Source organism: Juglans microcarpa x Juglans regia, chromosome 6D, assembly GCF_004785595.1.
Source record: "Juglans microcarpa x Juglans regia isolate MS1-56 chromosome 6D, Jm3101_v1.0, whole genome shotgun sequence".
NCBI classification, from domain to species: Eukaryota; Viridiplantae; Streptophyta; class Magnoliopsida; order Fagales; family Juglandaceae; genus Juglans; species Juglans microcarpa x Juglans regia.
This window is the reverse complement of record NC_054604.1, coordinates 16,751,637-16,770,806: the sequence shown is the minus strand read 5'-3', so window position 1 is coordinate 16,770,806 and position 19,170 is coordinate 16,751,637. Positions and strand designations below refer to the sequence as shown.

The 19,170-nt window shown below is 36.5% G+C and overlaps 1 protein-coding gene across 1 annotated transcript; it reads right to left on the bottom strand.

Annotated features, from left to right (window-relative positions):
* Positions 1–301: 301 nt before the first annotated feature.
* Positions 302–2,132, bottom strand: LOC121236149 (phospholipase A1-Ibeta2, chloroplastic-like). Its single transcript, XM_041132667.1, has one exon. It carries the CDS (start codon positions 2,015–2,017, stop codon positions 395–397), a length of 1,623 nt encoding a protein of 540 aa, XP_040988601.1. The 5' UTR covers positions 2,018–2,132; the 3' UTR covers positions 302–394.
* Between the last annotated feature and the right edge of the window lie 17,038 nt (positions 2,133–19,170).

The window sequence follows — 19,170 nt, the reverse complement described above, 5'->3', positions numbered from 1 at the left end:
TTTAAAATTAAATAAAATATTATTAGAATATTATTATTTTTTTAAGATTTGAAAAAGTTAAATTATTTATTATATTTTATTTAAAAATTTAATAAAATTATAATGATAAAATAAAATAAAATAAAATATTTTTTCCTATTAGGAGAACGGTTTTATTAACGCAGAAAACGAAAGTGCAAAATGTAGCTGTCGTGCATAATATACTACCAAACAAGGACCATGCATCCAACGTAGACCGATAGATCGACGCACCGACTGAAATTCTTGGTTTGGACAATGAGTAATTAAAGAGGCAACCATAAAACAATAAAGAATTGTCGTCTTATTGCAAGTTTCTTTCTTCTTGTTTTTTTTTTTCAAAGAATTGTATGCGACATTTTACAATGAAGCAATATCAAGTTGGACTAGGCAAACAACCAGACATGGGCAGTCTATCTCTTTCAAGATTTAAAGTCAAGGCTTTTGCCTTTCTAGTATACAACTTCTTGACATTCGATCTCTGATCTTGTAGCAACCTCCCTAAACTCCTTTTAGCATTTGCCCTAAATGGAACATCAGATGCCAAGAACCCATCCACCAAGTGTAGGTAAGCCTCTAAGTCATGACAACATGCCATGTCAGCATTGGGCTTCAAATACGGTGACATTTTCGTATCAACCCGTAATTCGGTTCCAACGTGAGAGTAGTCTAATGGCATGTTTTTCTCGAGCATGTCAACCACCGCTCCAACCCTTGTGTTTCTTAGCTTTTGGTCTAGTTCTTCCCCTACAAATATACCAGGGACTTTAGTGATCACATCTTGGGAATTGACAATTCGTAACACCTTCACATTTTGGGCATTCATACGGTTGGCAAAAGCTTTATTGCCAACACGAGGTCCACCAAAGGAAAAAACAGCAACTGGTGGTACGTTTAGGGCTCTCCTACTGATTTCATCTGCTACAAGTAAAGCCAATGCCGCACCTAGGCTGTGACCTGTGACAGTAATACTTAGGGTCTCGTCCTTATATAGGTCCACGAGCCTTTGGATCTCTTCAACCACAGACTCCGCTAGGCTTGGCACATGAGCTCCACTCGTCTTGTATAAGCTTAAGAATCCGCATTCAACTTTTGATTGCCTTTGAGTCTTATCAATACTATTATCATCATTATCTTCTTGGATTTGAACCAATTGGGCCCTAACATTCTCCGCCCACTCAAGACATGTTGCGGTTCCACGGAGTGCAATGACTATATCTCTACGTCCCATCCGTTGGATCTCCCTCTTATCATCACAAACCGCGACGTAACCGATCCAACTAGACCGTTGGGTCATCCACCCGAGATCCGGTGCCATATCATCCACCCACTTCGGCAACCCGATGGAGGAAGTGGCATACAAACTCTTAGTCAGTTTATAAGATTTATCGGGCAAGACCACTTGATGCGGTGAGGGCGGTCCATCTTCTGACATGGTAGGATTTGAATGAAAAGATTGGTAGGCGGCTTGAACAAACTCACCATACCGTACCACCTCTCGGCGGAGGTTCTCATCGAGCGGGTCTAAAAGGCCTTTCCACTGGTTGCTGCCATGATATTCGCGCCACCTGCTGCCAAGATTATTTCTCGGAGAGTATTCATTTGTCTTTGATAGGAGTCGCTGGAGCCGGTTAAAATTTCGGGGCGACATTTGCTCGGGGGCCTTCACTTCTGGCCAGAGTCTAGCCAAGTTAAGCCCTTCAAGTCGACCTTTTCCCTTGTTTTCCATCGGCCCATTATTCTTGGAATCCTTGTGAAGGGGTTGTGGGTCCAGTTGGTTCGGCAGGGCAGCTGGTTTCTGGAGCAGTTTCTCGAGGTTGGCGAGGTGTAATCGAGTTAACTCAGTCGATGTTTCCCGTTTTTCAGACAGTGATATAGAATTAGTTGCCACTGGTCTTGTCAAAGGGTTTAGGAGAGACATCTGGCACATGAAGCCGGCAGGTCTTGCCTGAAACAGGTGTAGATTTTGAAGAGGAAGCGGCGTGGAAGCGATTTTCATGGAGTCACAGAGAGACAGAGAGAGAGAGAGTGTCAATTAGATATTGAGAAAGGGGGAAGGATAGAGGGTCCCTGCAGCTTCTGCAAGTTGAAGCCAACTTCTGGGCTTGAACGAATCAATGTGCGTGTATATATAGTGTGTCTTACATAAATCCCCTTGTCGGTACCTCTTATTACAACAAGAACCATATCAAAAGTTTCAAACAATTCTGCTACTTTACCGGTCCTTTGTTTTGGCGAGATATTTTGTGATAAAAATTAAAAATTAAAAAAAATATTATTTTTATTTTAAATTTTAAATTTTTTTATTTTATTTTATATAACAATTTAAAAAATGTGCAACGATCAGATGAAATTTTTTACAAAATGACCGAAATGTGGCTCGGGGGAACTAATAAATGTAGTACGGTAAACCAATAAAATAAATTGACCGAAATAACAATTTAATGAACCAGACAAATTGACCGAAATGTCGCTCGGGGGAACTAATAAATGTAGTACGGTAAACTGACGGCCCCCAAGTAAACAATGTTTTTGGTGTGTAATGTATTTTCGTTATTTTTGTAGTTACGAATGATATTCCTATAATTTTTTTTATTTTATAATTTAAATTTTAAACAACAAATAAAATCATACCACTCCATTCAAAATAAATTTTAATATTATAAAACGAGAAATGATAAAGTAACCAATAAATAATAACTTGTATACAACTATGTAATAAAATAATATTATTTTAAATTTTATTTTGTTTTTATTTTTGATTTGATTATTTAAATTTAATAAATAAATATTATTATATTTTAAATTATCTATAAATTATAAATGGATTGTTAGGCTATTCTACTCTTTTAAAACTACTCTCCCTTTCATATATAGAGTTATAAAATAATTATAAGGTTATCATTTTCCTTTTGTAATATTTACCTATTGACCAATACTATATAAAATAATCTTTCAAAAAAAAAAAATACTATTTCAAAATAAGTTCTATTTCCTGTTAAAATAGAGTCAATTCCCGATATCTTCAACCGAAGAAAATTCTAGGGGAGCTAGAGTCAATTTCCTGTTAAAATTTGGTTGCTCTTAATTAATTTGTTATCTGTTATAATTCAGCATCAACTCCGGTCTTTGATTTTTTTAATATTCTGGAGGATTACGGGATACCCATTTCTTCATATATGCGATCAGCACACAGCTATATTCAAGATCAGCTTATTAAGCCTTGAGCGAAAGGCTGAATTTGGAATGACTTTTCAATTAAAAAGAACAGATCAAAAAATTCAAGTCAAGTACTATTTATATCGAAAGTACGTAGTGTTATATATATATATATATACATATATATATATATATATATATATATATATATATATTCAAGAACAAACAATTCCTTGTCCATGACTTTCTGAAACAACCACACGACCAAATATGCATATGCTCTCTTGTTTCTTTTAACTATTTTTGTTGAAGTTGTTCAAGAAAATTTATATCGGGTTTTTCATAATGTTTATACAGCACAATCCAATATTAAAAGAGTAATGCTAGATATAGTTATATAGATTGTGCAAGCGTTACACAGTCCTTTTGAAAAAAGTGAAATCTAGTACTATTAAAAGATTAATTTTTTAAAAAATCTATGTGCAGTCATTTTTGCGTACTACTTGCACACCCCATTAATATAATTGGTTGCGTCACTTTTTTTTTAAATAAAAAACAACTGTTTTGGTCAATTGTATTAAGGGAATATGTAAGGAGTACGCAAAAGTCATGTGAGTCACATATTTACTTACCTTTTAAAAAAAAAGAGTGGTATTTACGCACTCTATAATTACAAATATTATTTCCTTTATTAAAACCTGATCATTATTTATTTATTTTTTAAATGAATTCTTTAAATTGAGTGACCGTTTAGAAGTCTCCAATTTTCATATTTCGAAATTACGATAAGCAAATAATCCACATCCCAAGTAGATCATGGTAGTTTTACTGCATTCATTGCAAATTGGTCTACTTCAAAGTGATTGCAAGTGGGTTGTTCATACATAGACAGTTAAAGCTCTAATGGAGACGATCGATGATCAGGAATATTAAGGCACTAGTATATGCATGGTTTTCACTTTTTTTTTTTTTTTTTTTATTGGTGCACTTGACAGATGACGTATAGTCTATACAACACTTTGTAAGTACATAATAAACTTGCTTTGGTCATGAGAATTAAAATGTAAGTTTCAATAACGTCAGAGGCCGGGGAAGGGAAGTTTTCTAATATATCTATCTTAATTAGCAGATAATGATGATTAAAAATAGAGACGTACCATCGCTGTTTTAATTACGGACGTATAAGCTAGTGTACAAATTAAACGTGCTTATTGAAGTTCTGCGTGTCAGAATTAATGCCTTTACTTCCAGGTATAAAATATAGTTAATAGTAGTGCTTTATTCCATACTTTAGCAAATTAAATTTCTTTTACAACGGCGCGTATGCTTTGTCACATGGTTGATCATATCCTGTGGCACCTTATAATATTAAATTTGCAGGTCCAATTTAGATGCAACTATATATATATATATATATATATATTTATATATATCACTCATGCATGTAAAAAACATGGAGCACACAATTAACATAGGTTGCGCGGATTCACTTTTCTGTAATTTAATGCGTTTGGCATATTCCCATGCATCTTTTGTATTTCTTCTTGACCGTACCGTATGGGCCAAACAAATTCATTATTCATATGAGATAAGAAGAAGAGATGAAATGATATAATTTATTAAAAATAAAATAAAATATAATTTTTATTTTAAAATTTAAAAAAATTAAATTAATTATTATATTTTATATAAATATTTAAAAAAATTATAACGATGAAATAAGATGATTTCATGTATCCAAATCCGATAAAAACTCTCCGCTGTATAGCTAACCACCAAAGTACCCTCCTTTAATTCAGTTTTTTTTTTGGGGATAACCCTACAATTAAGCTATGTTATGAAGGGACGTGCATGCTTATCTTCTAATTAGTGGAAAGGTAGGATATCAAATGAGATGATAGAGCAATCAGAACACTCAGAATTTTTAAAGAAAGTACCTGCAGAATCGTTATTACAACATGTGCATTATTCTGTATAAAATTAACTTCATCACGTGATTTTTAGTTACATGAGTAGTCCTGTAACTAACTTCAGGGCTTCGCTCTCATCTTCCTCTGAAATAGCCTGGAAGTAACATGTACAGACGTACACGAAGTCAATGGAGATCATGTAGAAAGACTGATCATTATGATCTGAAGAGAGTCCAAAGCCTATCTAGCTACCACGATTCTACTTCACAAACACGTGCACGCAAGCACATGATGATCTCTCACTCCGTCATCGGTCTTGGCATATTTCTTACTCCGTAAGTGACGATTGTCAATGACGGAATACATGCAATCCACATGTTACCCTTGTATTGATACTTAAATGTATTTCTATATATGTTCTAAATTAAGAAAGATTTTTAAGATATAGTCAACAGTGTACGTATGTGATAAAGAGAGTGGGACATAGAACATTAAAAACTGTTTTGAGATTCCAGATCTTAAGATCTTAAGAATCTTGCATTATATAAAGATCTGAATATATTCTATCTATAGAAAAGTTAAAATGAATCAGTAGCTGTACCGGAAATGAAAGTGGAGGAAAAGGGCCGCGTGGGACACGCGCGGATATAATGACGCGCAAGCTGCTTGCAACGCGGGAAAAGACTTGTTTGTGGATTGCGTTCTTCTTTTACATGAAACTTAACATGCCGCCTTTTTACAAGAAAGTAAACATGTGTTTGGCAATTGGGATATATGAAAAAGGAAAGGGCATGGACATCCACCTAATTGATTGTTTTCAATGAACAGAGGCCCCGCGCCCACCGACCACTATGCACACTTTAAAGAAAGAAAAGTGTGTGTCTATATTGATCCGGCATCCTAGAACTTACACAGCGACCCCAAACACGTAGCCACAACTGCAGCAAAGGAGAAACTTAAGAGTGAGATTTAGAGCCGAAACATACGTGGATGTAGATGTATCCACAAATCGCGCGCGCAGAAAATCCTATACAAGTTAAAACCCAACAACGTGTAAAGCATAAAAGCACGAGGCATATATGATCAGAGGGAGAGAGGCGAGCTAACAACCACACAATATATAGGGATTTACTTAGGACCAAATAAATAAAAAGTACTACTATATGTATTTATAAATTTATTTATAAATTTTTTTTAATTTAAAATTTAAAATTTTTTAATTTTTAATATATCAATAACTGAAATACGAGAAAGTAAATTTTTTGTATGTTTTTCTTAAATATAGTTAACATTTTTCATAAATAAAAGAAAATGTGAAATTCGAACTGCGAAAGTAAAGTATGTCATGTTTGGAAAGTTAAATGAGATGAAAATTCTATGAATAGTAGTAAAATAATTTGTAAATAATAAAATAGTTTGAGTTAAGATATTTTATTAAATTTTACAAAATAAAAGAAAAATTTAATAAAAATATTATAAAATGAAAAAATTGTTTGAATATGATTTTTATTTTAAAATTTGAAAAAGTTGTATTATTTTTATGTTTTATTTGAAAGTTTAAGAAATGTATAATAATTAAACAAAAAAAATTAAATATTTAAAATTAAAAAATATTTTATATTTAAATAGTAATTAAAAAATAAATTATAAAAAATTTTGAAACGGGACGAGATGTTCTCGACTCCTCTCACATCCTAAACATGACCTAAATGTGCTGCTTTACGATCATCACCCTACTAGCTACGGTTTTTTATGCATTCAATTTCCAAGTCAACTTGTAGTACTATAGAGTATAGGGTCCAAACTTCAAAATCGGCCGGGTTTGGGTTGCTACGGGAGGAAACATGAATATTATTCATCATGCTGCCGACATTAATGCGTCCTGAACAAAAGTTTAAGGATTCGATTGTATCGTCGGTTCATTTTAATTTATCTCAATTTATTATTATAATTTTTTTAAATTTTAATATAAAATATAATAAATAATTTAATTTTTTTAAATTCTAAAATAATAATAATATTAAAAAATAATATTCTAATAATATTTTATCATCTCAATTTAACTTAAATCAATTCAACTCATTTTAACATCTAAATACAACCTAAATATCTTAATTTGTTTCAAGAATAAAATAACGTTCAGACCTGATCCATTATGCTTTTGGGCTCAATCGACAAAGCTTGAGTGGCATTTTTACTAGTGTTTGCCTCGTTGGAATTAATTACCGACAATATTCTACTTACATATGTACTAGTTGTTAAGATGCATGTAAAGAATGTGTTTTATACCACCAACCACTCGGATGACTTGTAATGAATAAATGGCCGTACTAAAAACTCAGGAAAAACTCTAATACCAAAGTTAGAGAAGTAATCTCAATGTAATTATATCAAGAAATCAAGGGATCGTTTGTTACCTCCATAAACTATTTATAGAGGCACAGAGAAGTGTTGACGGCGTCGATAACCACCAGTTTCGTATGTTTATCTCTAATTATCCTTTAATGAGAGAAGGGGATAACAACCCTGATTTATAGGTGTTATCCTTCCTAGGATAACTATCTTGATCCATGGGCATTATCTTCTTGTGAGTAGCGTTATTCTCTTATTAGTACCATGTTCTCGTTGGCTCTTGGTCCGTATGTCTCATAGGTCAAGGTGGTGGGTTGGGCCTCCCTTCTAGTCGTGGGCTTCACAGCTAGGGAATCCAAATATCCCTAGTTATCCCGCTAATATTCTTTGTGGCTAACACAAGAAATTAAATAGTTTCGCACCTTCTACGCTCACGTAGGTATCTTACCCCGCTGGCTTACGATAGATAGGCGGCTGGCCAAATTTCATCTTTCCCTACCCCGTCGAGGGTCCATGCTAGATAGTGTGGGGGTTTAAGCTTTTACCCATTTCTCAAAACGTGGCCAACGTCAGCCATAACCATTCGTGGGCTTTCAATCCCCTCTATTTAAAAGAAATGGCAACCGTCGGCGTAGCCAACCTTTCAGATTCCCAATAATCCTCATGATTATCTTTCCCCATCTTTCTCTTTCTTGATTCACTTCCTTTCATCCATACCAAACCTCTTCTCTTCGCATTCTTTCTCCCTTTTGTCTCCTCTTCTTTTCGCATTCCCTTTCCCTTTTGTCTCCTTCTCTTCTTTCTTGAGCCCTCTCCCTTTTGCCTCCTCCTCTTCTTTCTTGAGCCCTCTGCGAGCGTTATCAAGGACGTGTTGAGAAATCCTTAGCACCAGTCCGTCCAAGCTTATCCAATTAACAGCCCGCCAATATTTAAGTGACACCTAGGGCTTTCCACCATAGCTATCTTGTATATGCACTACATCAGATTGGCACAAATCAATTCAGCCCTCACGCTCAGCTCAGCCCCTTCAAACCCCCTCTCAAGATCTCAGCCCCAACTATTGGCAAAAATGAATTCAGCCCCCACGCTCAGCTCAGGCCTTTAGCACCCTCCTCTCGCGATCTTAGCCCCCACTCTCAATCCCCATGCTCAACCCCTTCGAAATCCCTCTCGCACGACTGCCACTTTGCATCCCTCTCGCACGGCTGGTAGTTTACACAACTTCGTCTCCTCTCGCAACACAGAGGCTAATGCCCCTTGATCAAATGAGAAATATGCATACAACTTGGCCTATATATTATGCTCATCTCAAAGCATAAGATGAAACATAAATGAAAGTTATTAGGGCTCCTTATCAGTTTGGAATGCATATATCATGTGTAAAAAAGAACATTTCACTCAGGGACCCAACTCCCTGCAAGTATAGCCAATGAACTCAGGTTTTATCTTGGGCTTGTAGGGTAATGGTCATTGAGATTTTATTCTAATATTTAGAAGTGGTCTCAATCATTGGTATGGGGTAAACGTAAGAAATCTTTGTGGATGAGCAAAAGTGTAAACGAAAAAACTCTTTCAAACATTCTGTCAAACACCATTAGTGTCTTGGAATATCAATGTTGTAATGTAAAAGAGAAAACCTTAGAATGCCGATTGAATACTGCGAATGGTAATAAATACCTGAGCAACACTAAGGCCACTAATGTCAGCCATGAACAACCATTAGTTGGCAACTGGGATGGTAGGCGACGGACCAGTGGCAGTGGACTTGAACTTGCATAATGGGAATGGACTAGTGCGAAATCGGCTTGGGTGAAGGATTGAGATGGTGGGCAACACCAAGGAAGGCAACGGATGGCCGGAGTCGGACTGTTGCTGGTGGACTAGTGGTGGTGGTGCTAAGAAACTGGAAGCACAAAGGATCTGTGACGCCCCCAGATTCTGCTTTGGATCGAACGGACATCTGAAGCGTCGGGACATGCAACACAAGGTTACCTGCCCCTGTTCATGATAATTAAAGATGCAATGTTCCTAACATGCAGCTAACATTATGGAATATTCGTAGCAGATAATAATTTATTTTATTTTTATCAATACTATGCACCAAATTGAAAATATCTCAAATACATAAAACGTATTTCATACATAATGACATACTAAACAACTGAGATTACAATACTAGTCCAAAATGGTTGTGATCAAAAGAGTACTGGAGACTCAGCTCCATATGTACAAGAAGTAATTTAAGTTAATTACTATACTATCATTGATGTCACATCGTCGTTTAGTCAACTGTTTCTAGTTGGTCGATTCCCGGTTCTCCTTCAGATCCTGTAACAAGGTCTACAATTCGGGGGGGAATAGTAGTTGGGACTACCATAGTGAGATTTGCTTACAAATCTTAGCAAGTTAACAGAAAATCTCCATACAGGGTAATGATGCATACATGGCAATAAAAAATATGAATGCATAATCAAAATCATAAGTAATCATAACATAATTAACATAACTTAAACTGAAATGTGAATTGAACTTGACTTGCTTAAACTGAACTAGACTTAAACTGAGACTTGACTTGACATAAACTTGATCTAAAACTTTACTTAACATGAAATTGACTTGGACTTGAATTGAAACTTAACTTGACATGAACTTGAACTTGAACTGAAACTTAACTTTACATAAACTTGAACTGACTTCTGTACTTAACATGAACTTGGACTTGAATTCTGACAATCAAAATGATTTCACTAGTTGTTTCATCAGGAATAGTGAACAATCAAAATGATTCCACCCAACATATTCCATTAGAGATACTCAGACAATCAGAATGATTCCATCGTGAGTATTTTAAAACACGTACCCTATCAATCAAAATGATTACACTAAGAGTACCTAGTAATACTCTGACAATCAGAATGACTACGCCAGGAGTATCTGGATAAATAAACTTGAACTGATTTCTGACAATCAAAATGATTTTGCCAGAAGTACCTCGCGTGAATTACAAATGGAGATGCTCAGACAATCATAGTGATCACATAGGGTTTTTCCCTTGATTTTTGTTTCAATTCTCCCAATTTTAAAACTCATGAGCAAACCAACTTTTTGCCACAAAGATTTTCCTATCCTAAATTTTAAAACATACTTAAATGTCCATTAAAAGAAATGCTGATCATCACTACCACATTTTTTAGTAAAAAAATCCAAACTTGTTAACCAAAAACAAACCCTTGAATCACAAGTTTTGACATTTTTCAAAACATCTCCAAGAATTCCAAAAAATAAAATCTTACATTTAACATATACATAACATCATTCTAAGATCAACCGTGTTTTAAATCATCAAACAAAAGTCACCAAAAATTACAAAACAATACTTTGAGTTTTTGGTTCTACACTTAGTCCAAAAACAAAAACTTTTCTTTAACTAGCTTTGATCAATCTCTTGATCTATGGCTTAAAATGATGAGATTTTCAAACTAAAACATCACATGAATGTGTCCTAAAGAAGATCCAACCATCAAACTTAAAATCACATGGCTAAAAATCAATAAAACAGGATCTAACCCAAAAATATCAAATCTTTAGCCTAACTGAAATACACTTGCATAGGAAAATCATATCTTTGAAACCAATACTAAATATCTTCAAACTAACATCCTAACATACATATAAGAGGCTTAGGATCATGAAATAAAAATATCAAAGTCATTAGAGTAAGATTAAACTACGAAATATTCAAACTTTCTCAAAGCAGAAACTACTTTTTCCTTTCTAGTTTCTAAGTTTCTATATCTAAGAAAATCTTTCACCAAAAGCTTTAGTCATGCAACATTCATAAACACATGTTAAAAACACTCCATAAAATTTTTGGACCAACATATGTCCATTAGCTTGGTCAAAAGCTCCAAAATATAACACACTCTCCAGTTTAACGTCTAGAATGACATTTCTATGGTTAAACAACTTTTGACTGACCCAATGACCACGAAATGAAACAAATAAGTAATTCATGGAAACTATACTCAAAAGTGAACAACTTTTATGAAGGATTTATTGCAAGAAAATACATACAAAGGGTTATAAATGGTCACACAAAATGACTCATAAAACTGCCCAAGAGAGCTCTTTTGGATTTCTCTCTAAGAACGGGGTGAAAAAGTAATGAAATGAAAGAAAGGGTGCCTTGCACACCTCTAGACTTCTAGAGGAAGAGGTATGGGCTTGAATGACCCTTGAGGGATGGTGCTTAGGTTACATAAAGGCAAGAATAGTAGAGGGGAAGTGGGCTACCACTGCTACCTTCTAGAAGAGGTGTGATGAGGTGGCTTTTTCCCTTCATATCAAGCATGACTTTGGGGTGTCATGAGAATTGGATTTTTAGCTGTGGGTGGGTGGAAACTTCCTCAAGAAGTTTTGCCAAGGTGGCCAAAATTCATGGGGCTTAACCAAGTGGGCTTCAATTTGGGTTTAAAGGGGGTTTGGTTAGGGTTACGGATACTATCAAGCCCAAATCTAATTTTTCTTGGCCCAATAAAAAATTCAAAGTTTAAAAGGTTGGATAATGATGTCAGAACACGAATTTAAAAAATTAATAGTATGTTGAAGTGATTTAATCAAGTGATTAAAGACAATGCTAGAAATTAGATCAAATAGGGTTTGGAGGCCAACTTTAGGGTTTGGGGAAACCATTTAGGGTTTCGGTTTCAATCAAGTTTTTAGGGTTTCAATTGGATTCCAACCATTAAAGGTTTTACTAGGGTTGAAACTCTCTTTAGTATGGCACAAATTGGTTGATCAGATGAAAAAGAATAAGGTTTCGCTTAAATGGCATGATCTCACACTTTGATTCCTTCATAATCCAACTCATGGTTCCTCTTTGTGCCAAGTGTCCAATACTATTCACCAAGTGTGGCTAAGATCCTAACAAATGTCCAAATAAAACTTCTCTAACCTAATTTGGATATTCCATACTGTGATTTTAAAAACACTACACTAGATGCTACTATAGAGGTTACTACTCACTCCAAGAAGGTGAAACATAAACTTTGCATTGTAAAACCTAAATATTCATACAAACTTAACTGTGCAATTCGTTTATTGAAATTCAATCCTAAAATGCCTCGAAATAAGCAAAACGCATTTTCGAACAAGCATTTCGTTCGAAAACTAAAAATGAGATTATTGCGCTATAACATCCTAAATAGTCAACTGAGTCTAATGGTGCAAACCATATCTCAATCTGATACTTCTAACTACATCAAATAAATAAAATTGTACTTCTGGCACCATAGTTAGTGATAACTCTGGGTATGCTGATAGACTAAAACCTATGCGATTGGTCAAATCGTGAAAAACTTATGGTGTTTTCACTGGTTCTTAAAGTCTATAGAAATTCTACCATTGAATTTCTAGCGGGCTGTTTGGTGTACTGTCGCAGGCAACCAAAAATAAAACCTATACTCCTAAAAATACATGTAGTAGTGTAAGTAAGGATCATTCCCACGGAGAGTATTTAGCTTAGTTTTATGCTACGTGAACAAGGATTGGGGGGGGGGGTTTGAGTATAACAAAAACAATTTTAAGAAGAACAACTAAGAAACAATTCAAATTAAAGTATCGAAATCAATCAAAAGAACAAACCTTGGTCTAAGTCAACATCCACCATCGGAATTTTACAACTGATCATCGATGCAAATATATATTAATTCATACTTTGAATATTCACCGTTGAAATTATTTTCCTATCTCTCCTTAGTCACAGTTAATTAGAAAACAAGCTATCTAATTAACCTTAACTACTAAACAACCCAAGACAAGCGCTAAAGTTTTAATGTAGTAGCCGCCTTAGGAATTAGAGAGATCGATGAAGCTAAACAATACAAGCACAAGCGGTTGCATTTAATTTCGTCGAGCGTTCTTCATAAGATCTAATAATTTCTGATGCAGCAAATCATCAAATCTTAGTTGCTTCACAAATTAGAGGGATCAAACAATTACGAATTTGATATCTAATCTAGCAATAGATTGCAACGAATAATAAGCTAGTAGCCTCCTAGTAATTAAACGAGACAATCATGAAAATAGGCATAGAAAAACATTCTATACTTAAAGCATAAATTGAACACTAAAAACAAATCAGATCGCACAGTTTTATTGATTCCGAGGTTTCCGTTTCCTTCGACCAATTATGAAAGTTTAGCCACACAAAACCATCATGAAGACTGGGAGGAAAAGTTAGAGAAGAGGGGAGAGAGATGCCCTAGTATGATGATTTTTTCCTTTTACACGTCTATTGTAACACCTCCTTCCCGTAGGCTAGGAGTGTCACGTGTTTTTCATAAAATAAACCTGGCAAGAGATCTCATATTTAATAACTGAAATTAGGATTTATTTTGTAGAAAAACCGTCTAATAAAAATGTCTTCAAAAAATATTAAAAGAATAATCTGAATAAAAATTTATGTCATCAAAGAAATTTTATTCTAGAAGGTCTGAAACTAAAACAACTGCTCCTTCTAATCTTGGCCTGCCTGTTCGTGATCATCATCCTCACCTGGGTGGTTAAAAACATGAAAACAAACTCAGTAAGAAATCCATCACAACGTAAACGTAATGAACATAAGGTTTCATAAAAGTTTTCATGCTGAGAGCTTAAAATTCATGACTGTTCATACTGATGCTTATGCTATGCATGACTAATTTATCTAAAATAACTGACTGAGCTGATTTAACTGACTGATCTGACTGATTTATCTAATGTAACTAATTTATCCGACTGACCAACACACTTAACCCTGTGTGTGAGGTTGTGCACCGGCCCCACGTCTCGCTGCAGCAAGGGGAGCCGCTGATAGTATTATGGCATACTATGGTGGACCACGACTGAGTTCGTGGCTTGTACATCCACCCTGAAACTGAACTGCATTGGTACCATGCATCTGAATGACCATCTTATTAACTGATTTGATCTTATCTTTCACTTGAATTTAAGATGGCTTACGTGTCTTATACACGGGAGATGCATGACATATTACATACATAATTATAACTTCTGAATTTGAACATGATGCGGAATGACATGATTGTATGCTATGCTGGATGACATGTTTGCATATGACATGAGTGGTTCATAAATAATTGGCTGGAAATGAACTAGCTTGAATAATACTTATTTATAAACTGAACTGTGATGATCCTAATTTGTGATCAAATTACTTATCTCGCTGCGTTTCTTTTTTAATAACACTTCGTAACTTGAGACCTATATGAAATAATAACTATCACAAAATTTGTTTGGAAACAAATAAGTACTAATATCCTACATAATTAAATTCAAAATCTAAAGGATAGTCAAACAAATCTTTTGTTTAACATTATAATCAATAAATCCTAGTATTTAAATTATTTAAATACTAATCTATAATTTAGTAGAATACTCGAGCTATTTTAAAATAATTCATAAAACTTCAACTCTTAAAATAAGTTTCTTTTCTTAACATAATTATTAAATCTTATAAGAAATCTAATAAATATTAATATCATTTAAAATAATTCTTAATATATTTCTTTATTTTCAACCTACAACTTAATAGCATAATTATAACAACATCTATTAAAGTAGACAGTAGAATCTCGTTTAATAAAGTGTTCAAAATAATTTAAAAAGAACTTTTACAGCTGAAATATGATATCTAATCTTTCAAATATAACTTAATTGTGTGTGTGTGTGTGTGTATATATATATATATATATGAATCTAAAATAATAAGTAGAAACATTTGATTAATAAAAGTAGACTCAATTATAATATTATTCAACACTCATAACTTATTCCTTAATTTCTTTTTAAAGTATAACATAATAATTTTATTAACATCCGACTAAATAGATAAAAGAATATTAACTAAAATAATAGGCTCCATAATATACTTCAAAACACATTTTAAATTCCTTCAACGCTTTCGTAAAAAATGAGCCCATGACTAATATATTTATTTAAGTAAAAACTTATCTTTAAAATATTAAGCCCAACTCAACTTTAAATAAGATGACTTAATAATATTCATAATTAAGTAATTAACATATACTTAAATGTAAGGTTATAAATGTAATTATACTTAAAACACTGAAGATGCTGTGGGAAGGAATTAAAATGGCATAAAAGTAATCTCATTGCACTTAGTAAATTAAGACCTAGAAACAACTAATATTATGAAGAGGAACACAAAGCAACGACTAGAGGCGTGCGAGGCAGGGGACTCACCGAAATAAGAAGCTGTCGTGCGGTGGCTCTGGGTGGCTGGCAGGGGTCACGGCTGCGCGACTGTTTTGTCTGGACAGGGTGGTGAGATGCCGAGAGAGAGAGAACGTGAGTCGGAGAGAGGGTACGATCCTTACTGAGAGGAATAGAGGGAGGAGGGTGGCGATGGCAGGGGCTAACCGAAAAGATGCGGGTTCGATGAGAAACAGCAACTCGGCAGTTTCTGTCTTGTCCGAGAGGTGCTCCGACGTCCCTTGAGGTGGTTGGCGAAAACAACTTGGACTGGCTGCATCTGTGGTGCTCGTCTACGGGTGCAAGAGAAGCAGAGACTTCGGCTTTGCGTTCGTGGCTACTGCGGCGTGCTTTGGCGGTTGACGGTGGTCCGATGTCCTCTAAGGTGGCCGGGGGGTGGCGTCGGCGTGTTCTGGGCAGCGTGGAGTTGCTGTAAAGGGGAAGGAGTTGCGCTGGTGCTATGGTCTTGCGTGGCTGGGTAGCTGCTTTCTCTTGGTCCAAACGTCACGGTGCAACGGCTAGTGCTCGGACATCTTCTGTGGTGGCTCCGGTGTGATCCGAAAGTGGTGGTTGGTGCCGTGTGGGTTCGAAGCTGGCTACCCTATGTGGTTCTTGGTGTAGCTTTGCGGCAGCGCCCAGTTTGGGTGCTCTGTTTTGACGTGTAGATGAAACTTGATTTCCTATGGGGAGGTTCTGGCCGTGAGGTATCGTGGGTGTGTTGATGGAAATATTGTGAGGAAGTGAGGATTTATAGATGAAGCGGAGGGAGATATCGTGAGTGATAAGGAGATTGGATAGAGTTTGGAGTTAGGAGTTGGTTTCCCATTAGGAAATTATTTCAACAAGGAGATATACACTGAAGCTTACGGGATAGGAAGAACTAAGACTTGATATTCGAACCAATCTCTAGTTTGGGTCATAAGAAAATACCAATAATAAAATGATAATAATCTTATTAAAATGAACAATATAAAATCTGATAATAATAATAATAATAATAATAATAATAATAATAATATAAAAAATACATAAAACTTATTTTATGACCTAATCTTAGGATCGGGTTGTTACATCTATGCTTCTCTTTTTAGAATCCTCCAAAATCTCATAAAATATCCTAAACATTATCCTCAAATAACCATATCCAAATTTGATTTAATTAAGGGAAATATTAAAAATAAAATAGAGTCCTAATATAACTAGGAAAGTGGTGTTTTCTAGCTGTAACTTTCATGCACCAGATCTCCAAAACATCTGCAATTAAATCGCATATTTGAATTGCACAATAAGGTCAAACGTTCTGAAACGTCAGCAGTGCAGGTACGTCAACTTCAAGCCTGATTTAGACCTTTATTAAGCCAGTATCGTTCAAAACTCAAAACATAAAAGTTGTAGTATCTTCTTTTCTATTGTATATTCTAGCACGTTGGCGTATCTCCTTTTGTTTCCCATGTGAATTAGTGTATTGTAGGTTTGGTGTAATTTTTGAGGTGACATCATATGTGTGGAAGGCTGTTATACTAATAAAATCAGGCCAACCGCTTAGAAGCTGAACTGTTTGTTGTAATGGCTAATCGTGGCTCCTCCCGTACTCTCATCCGGTCCTTTGGCCAACCCTGGCGAATGCCTCATCTCCACCTGCCGTCGAGTCTTTTCTCAGCCAAATCCCTATGTCTTTTGAGGGTTTTTCTTGGCATTCCACCCTAAATGAACAGGACCTGACAAAGTTGAGGTCCATTTATCAAATCCATGACTCTGTGAGACTCTTTATTCCCAAGGTAGGGTGCATCAACGAAGAAGGGTTCGCTGGCGACGTGGCCCTCACACTGTGTGCCCTGGCGCATGGGCTGCAGTACCCCTTCCTATGCCACATTCGCGATGTTTTGAACTTCTTGGGGTTGGCCCCAGGCTAGCTTCACTCACACGCTTGGTGTGTTCTTATGTGTTCATGCGTAGTCTTTCGCATGGTCTTGGAGCCCTTGGGGGAGGTGTACCTAGAATTGACCGCGAAAGAGTTTCTCTATTTTTACAGGGTGAAGGTGTACCTAGAATTGACGGCGAAAGTGTTTCTCTATTTTTACAGGGTGAACGTGCTACCAGGCAACATCTGCAGCTTTCGTGTTTGGTCATAGCGCTTGCGCTACTCTGATGCCAAGGAATGGGAAAAAAAAGTTCTTTGTTTATGGTAGGGATTGGGAATTTCCTACTGACGACATGAACCTTTAGGATTACCTCGTCCATGCTAATTGGGGCAGATGTTTTTGGATTTGACAGATAAGGAACGCTCATGTGTTGATATAGTCCTTAATTGGGTGAAAGAGAATGACTAGAGTGGTCTATGGGTGGAGGATCTACTCACCATCGCTAATATTGACAGGTTCTTGGTGGTGCCCAGCCGTGCCCATGTTAGGGGGCATAAACTTAAAGTTATGACACCTCTAGCAAAGAGGCATGCCTCTCAGTCTGTTGAGCCTTCCAAGAAGCGCCCTCGCCATAGTGAAGACGCCGAGGGCAAGGTTGTTGAGGCAGCCGTGGGAGCCAGGGTCGAAGTAGAGAAGGTCATGGCTTCTGGTGCTGACCTTGTTGTTGGGAGCGAAACGCCTAAGGCCTTTCCTGTGAGGATGTCGCCTCTGACGTCACCAGGACTCAACGACCTCACTTGGTTTATGAGTCAAGCCCTTGTTGACCTGGCGACGGCCTTCGATTTTGACTTGCCCTCTAAGGGGTCTGATTTAGTAGGTACCACCCTTCGAGTTCCCTTCGCTTCTCTCCCCGACTTTAGCTCCCAATGGTGGCGAATTTCCCACAGATATTTACGACGCCTTTTTAATAGGCGTGGCTAGGATGGTCGGGCCCGAAGCTACTACTCCTCTTTCTGTAGGTGGTGGCTTTGAAACCTGTGGGGGACAAGACTCCCCATTAAATTCCCTCCCAACGATCGTCGGGGGTTGAGACCCCTCCAATAGACCATGAGAGGGTTTTTATCCCTTCCCGCTCCGTCTCTTCCTTTGGCGACGATGCAGACTCGTCGACTCCCCAAGAGAGGGGTGAATTGTCCGTGAAGAATAAGGTGGAGCTGGTCAAGATGAAGTTGGTGATGGGACTATGGGGATGGGGGCCATGATGAAGTCACAAGCGTGTTAGTGTCTGAGTTAGGAGCTCTAGCCACACTTCCCGTGCCTTTTGTGGGCTCATCATTATAGGAAGCTCACGCGGTGGCCATATCAAGTGGGGTGGAGGGGGCTTCGCACAGGAGTCCCCTCCGCCCACTGGGCCAGTGGCGGAGATGTCACAGTGCTTGAAGAACCTTTTGTCTTCGGTATTGGCTTATTGTCTAACTGATCCTTCTTACTTGGATTGTGGGTGATCACAACCATTTGGAAGATGAAGTGCATGAGCGCCGAATCTAAGGATATTTTGCCAAAAAGGAAATGACTTGGCTTTTGGTCGAGAAGAC

What these genes read in the sequence shown, in the direction of transcription:
- LOC121236149 (XM_041132667.1), bottom strand. Translation starts at nt 2,017, where the DNA reads ATGAAAATCGCTTCCACGCCGCTTCCTCTTCAAAATCTACACCTGTTT.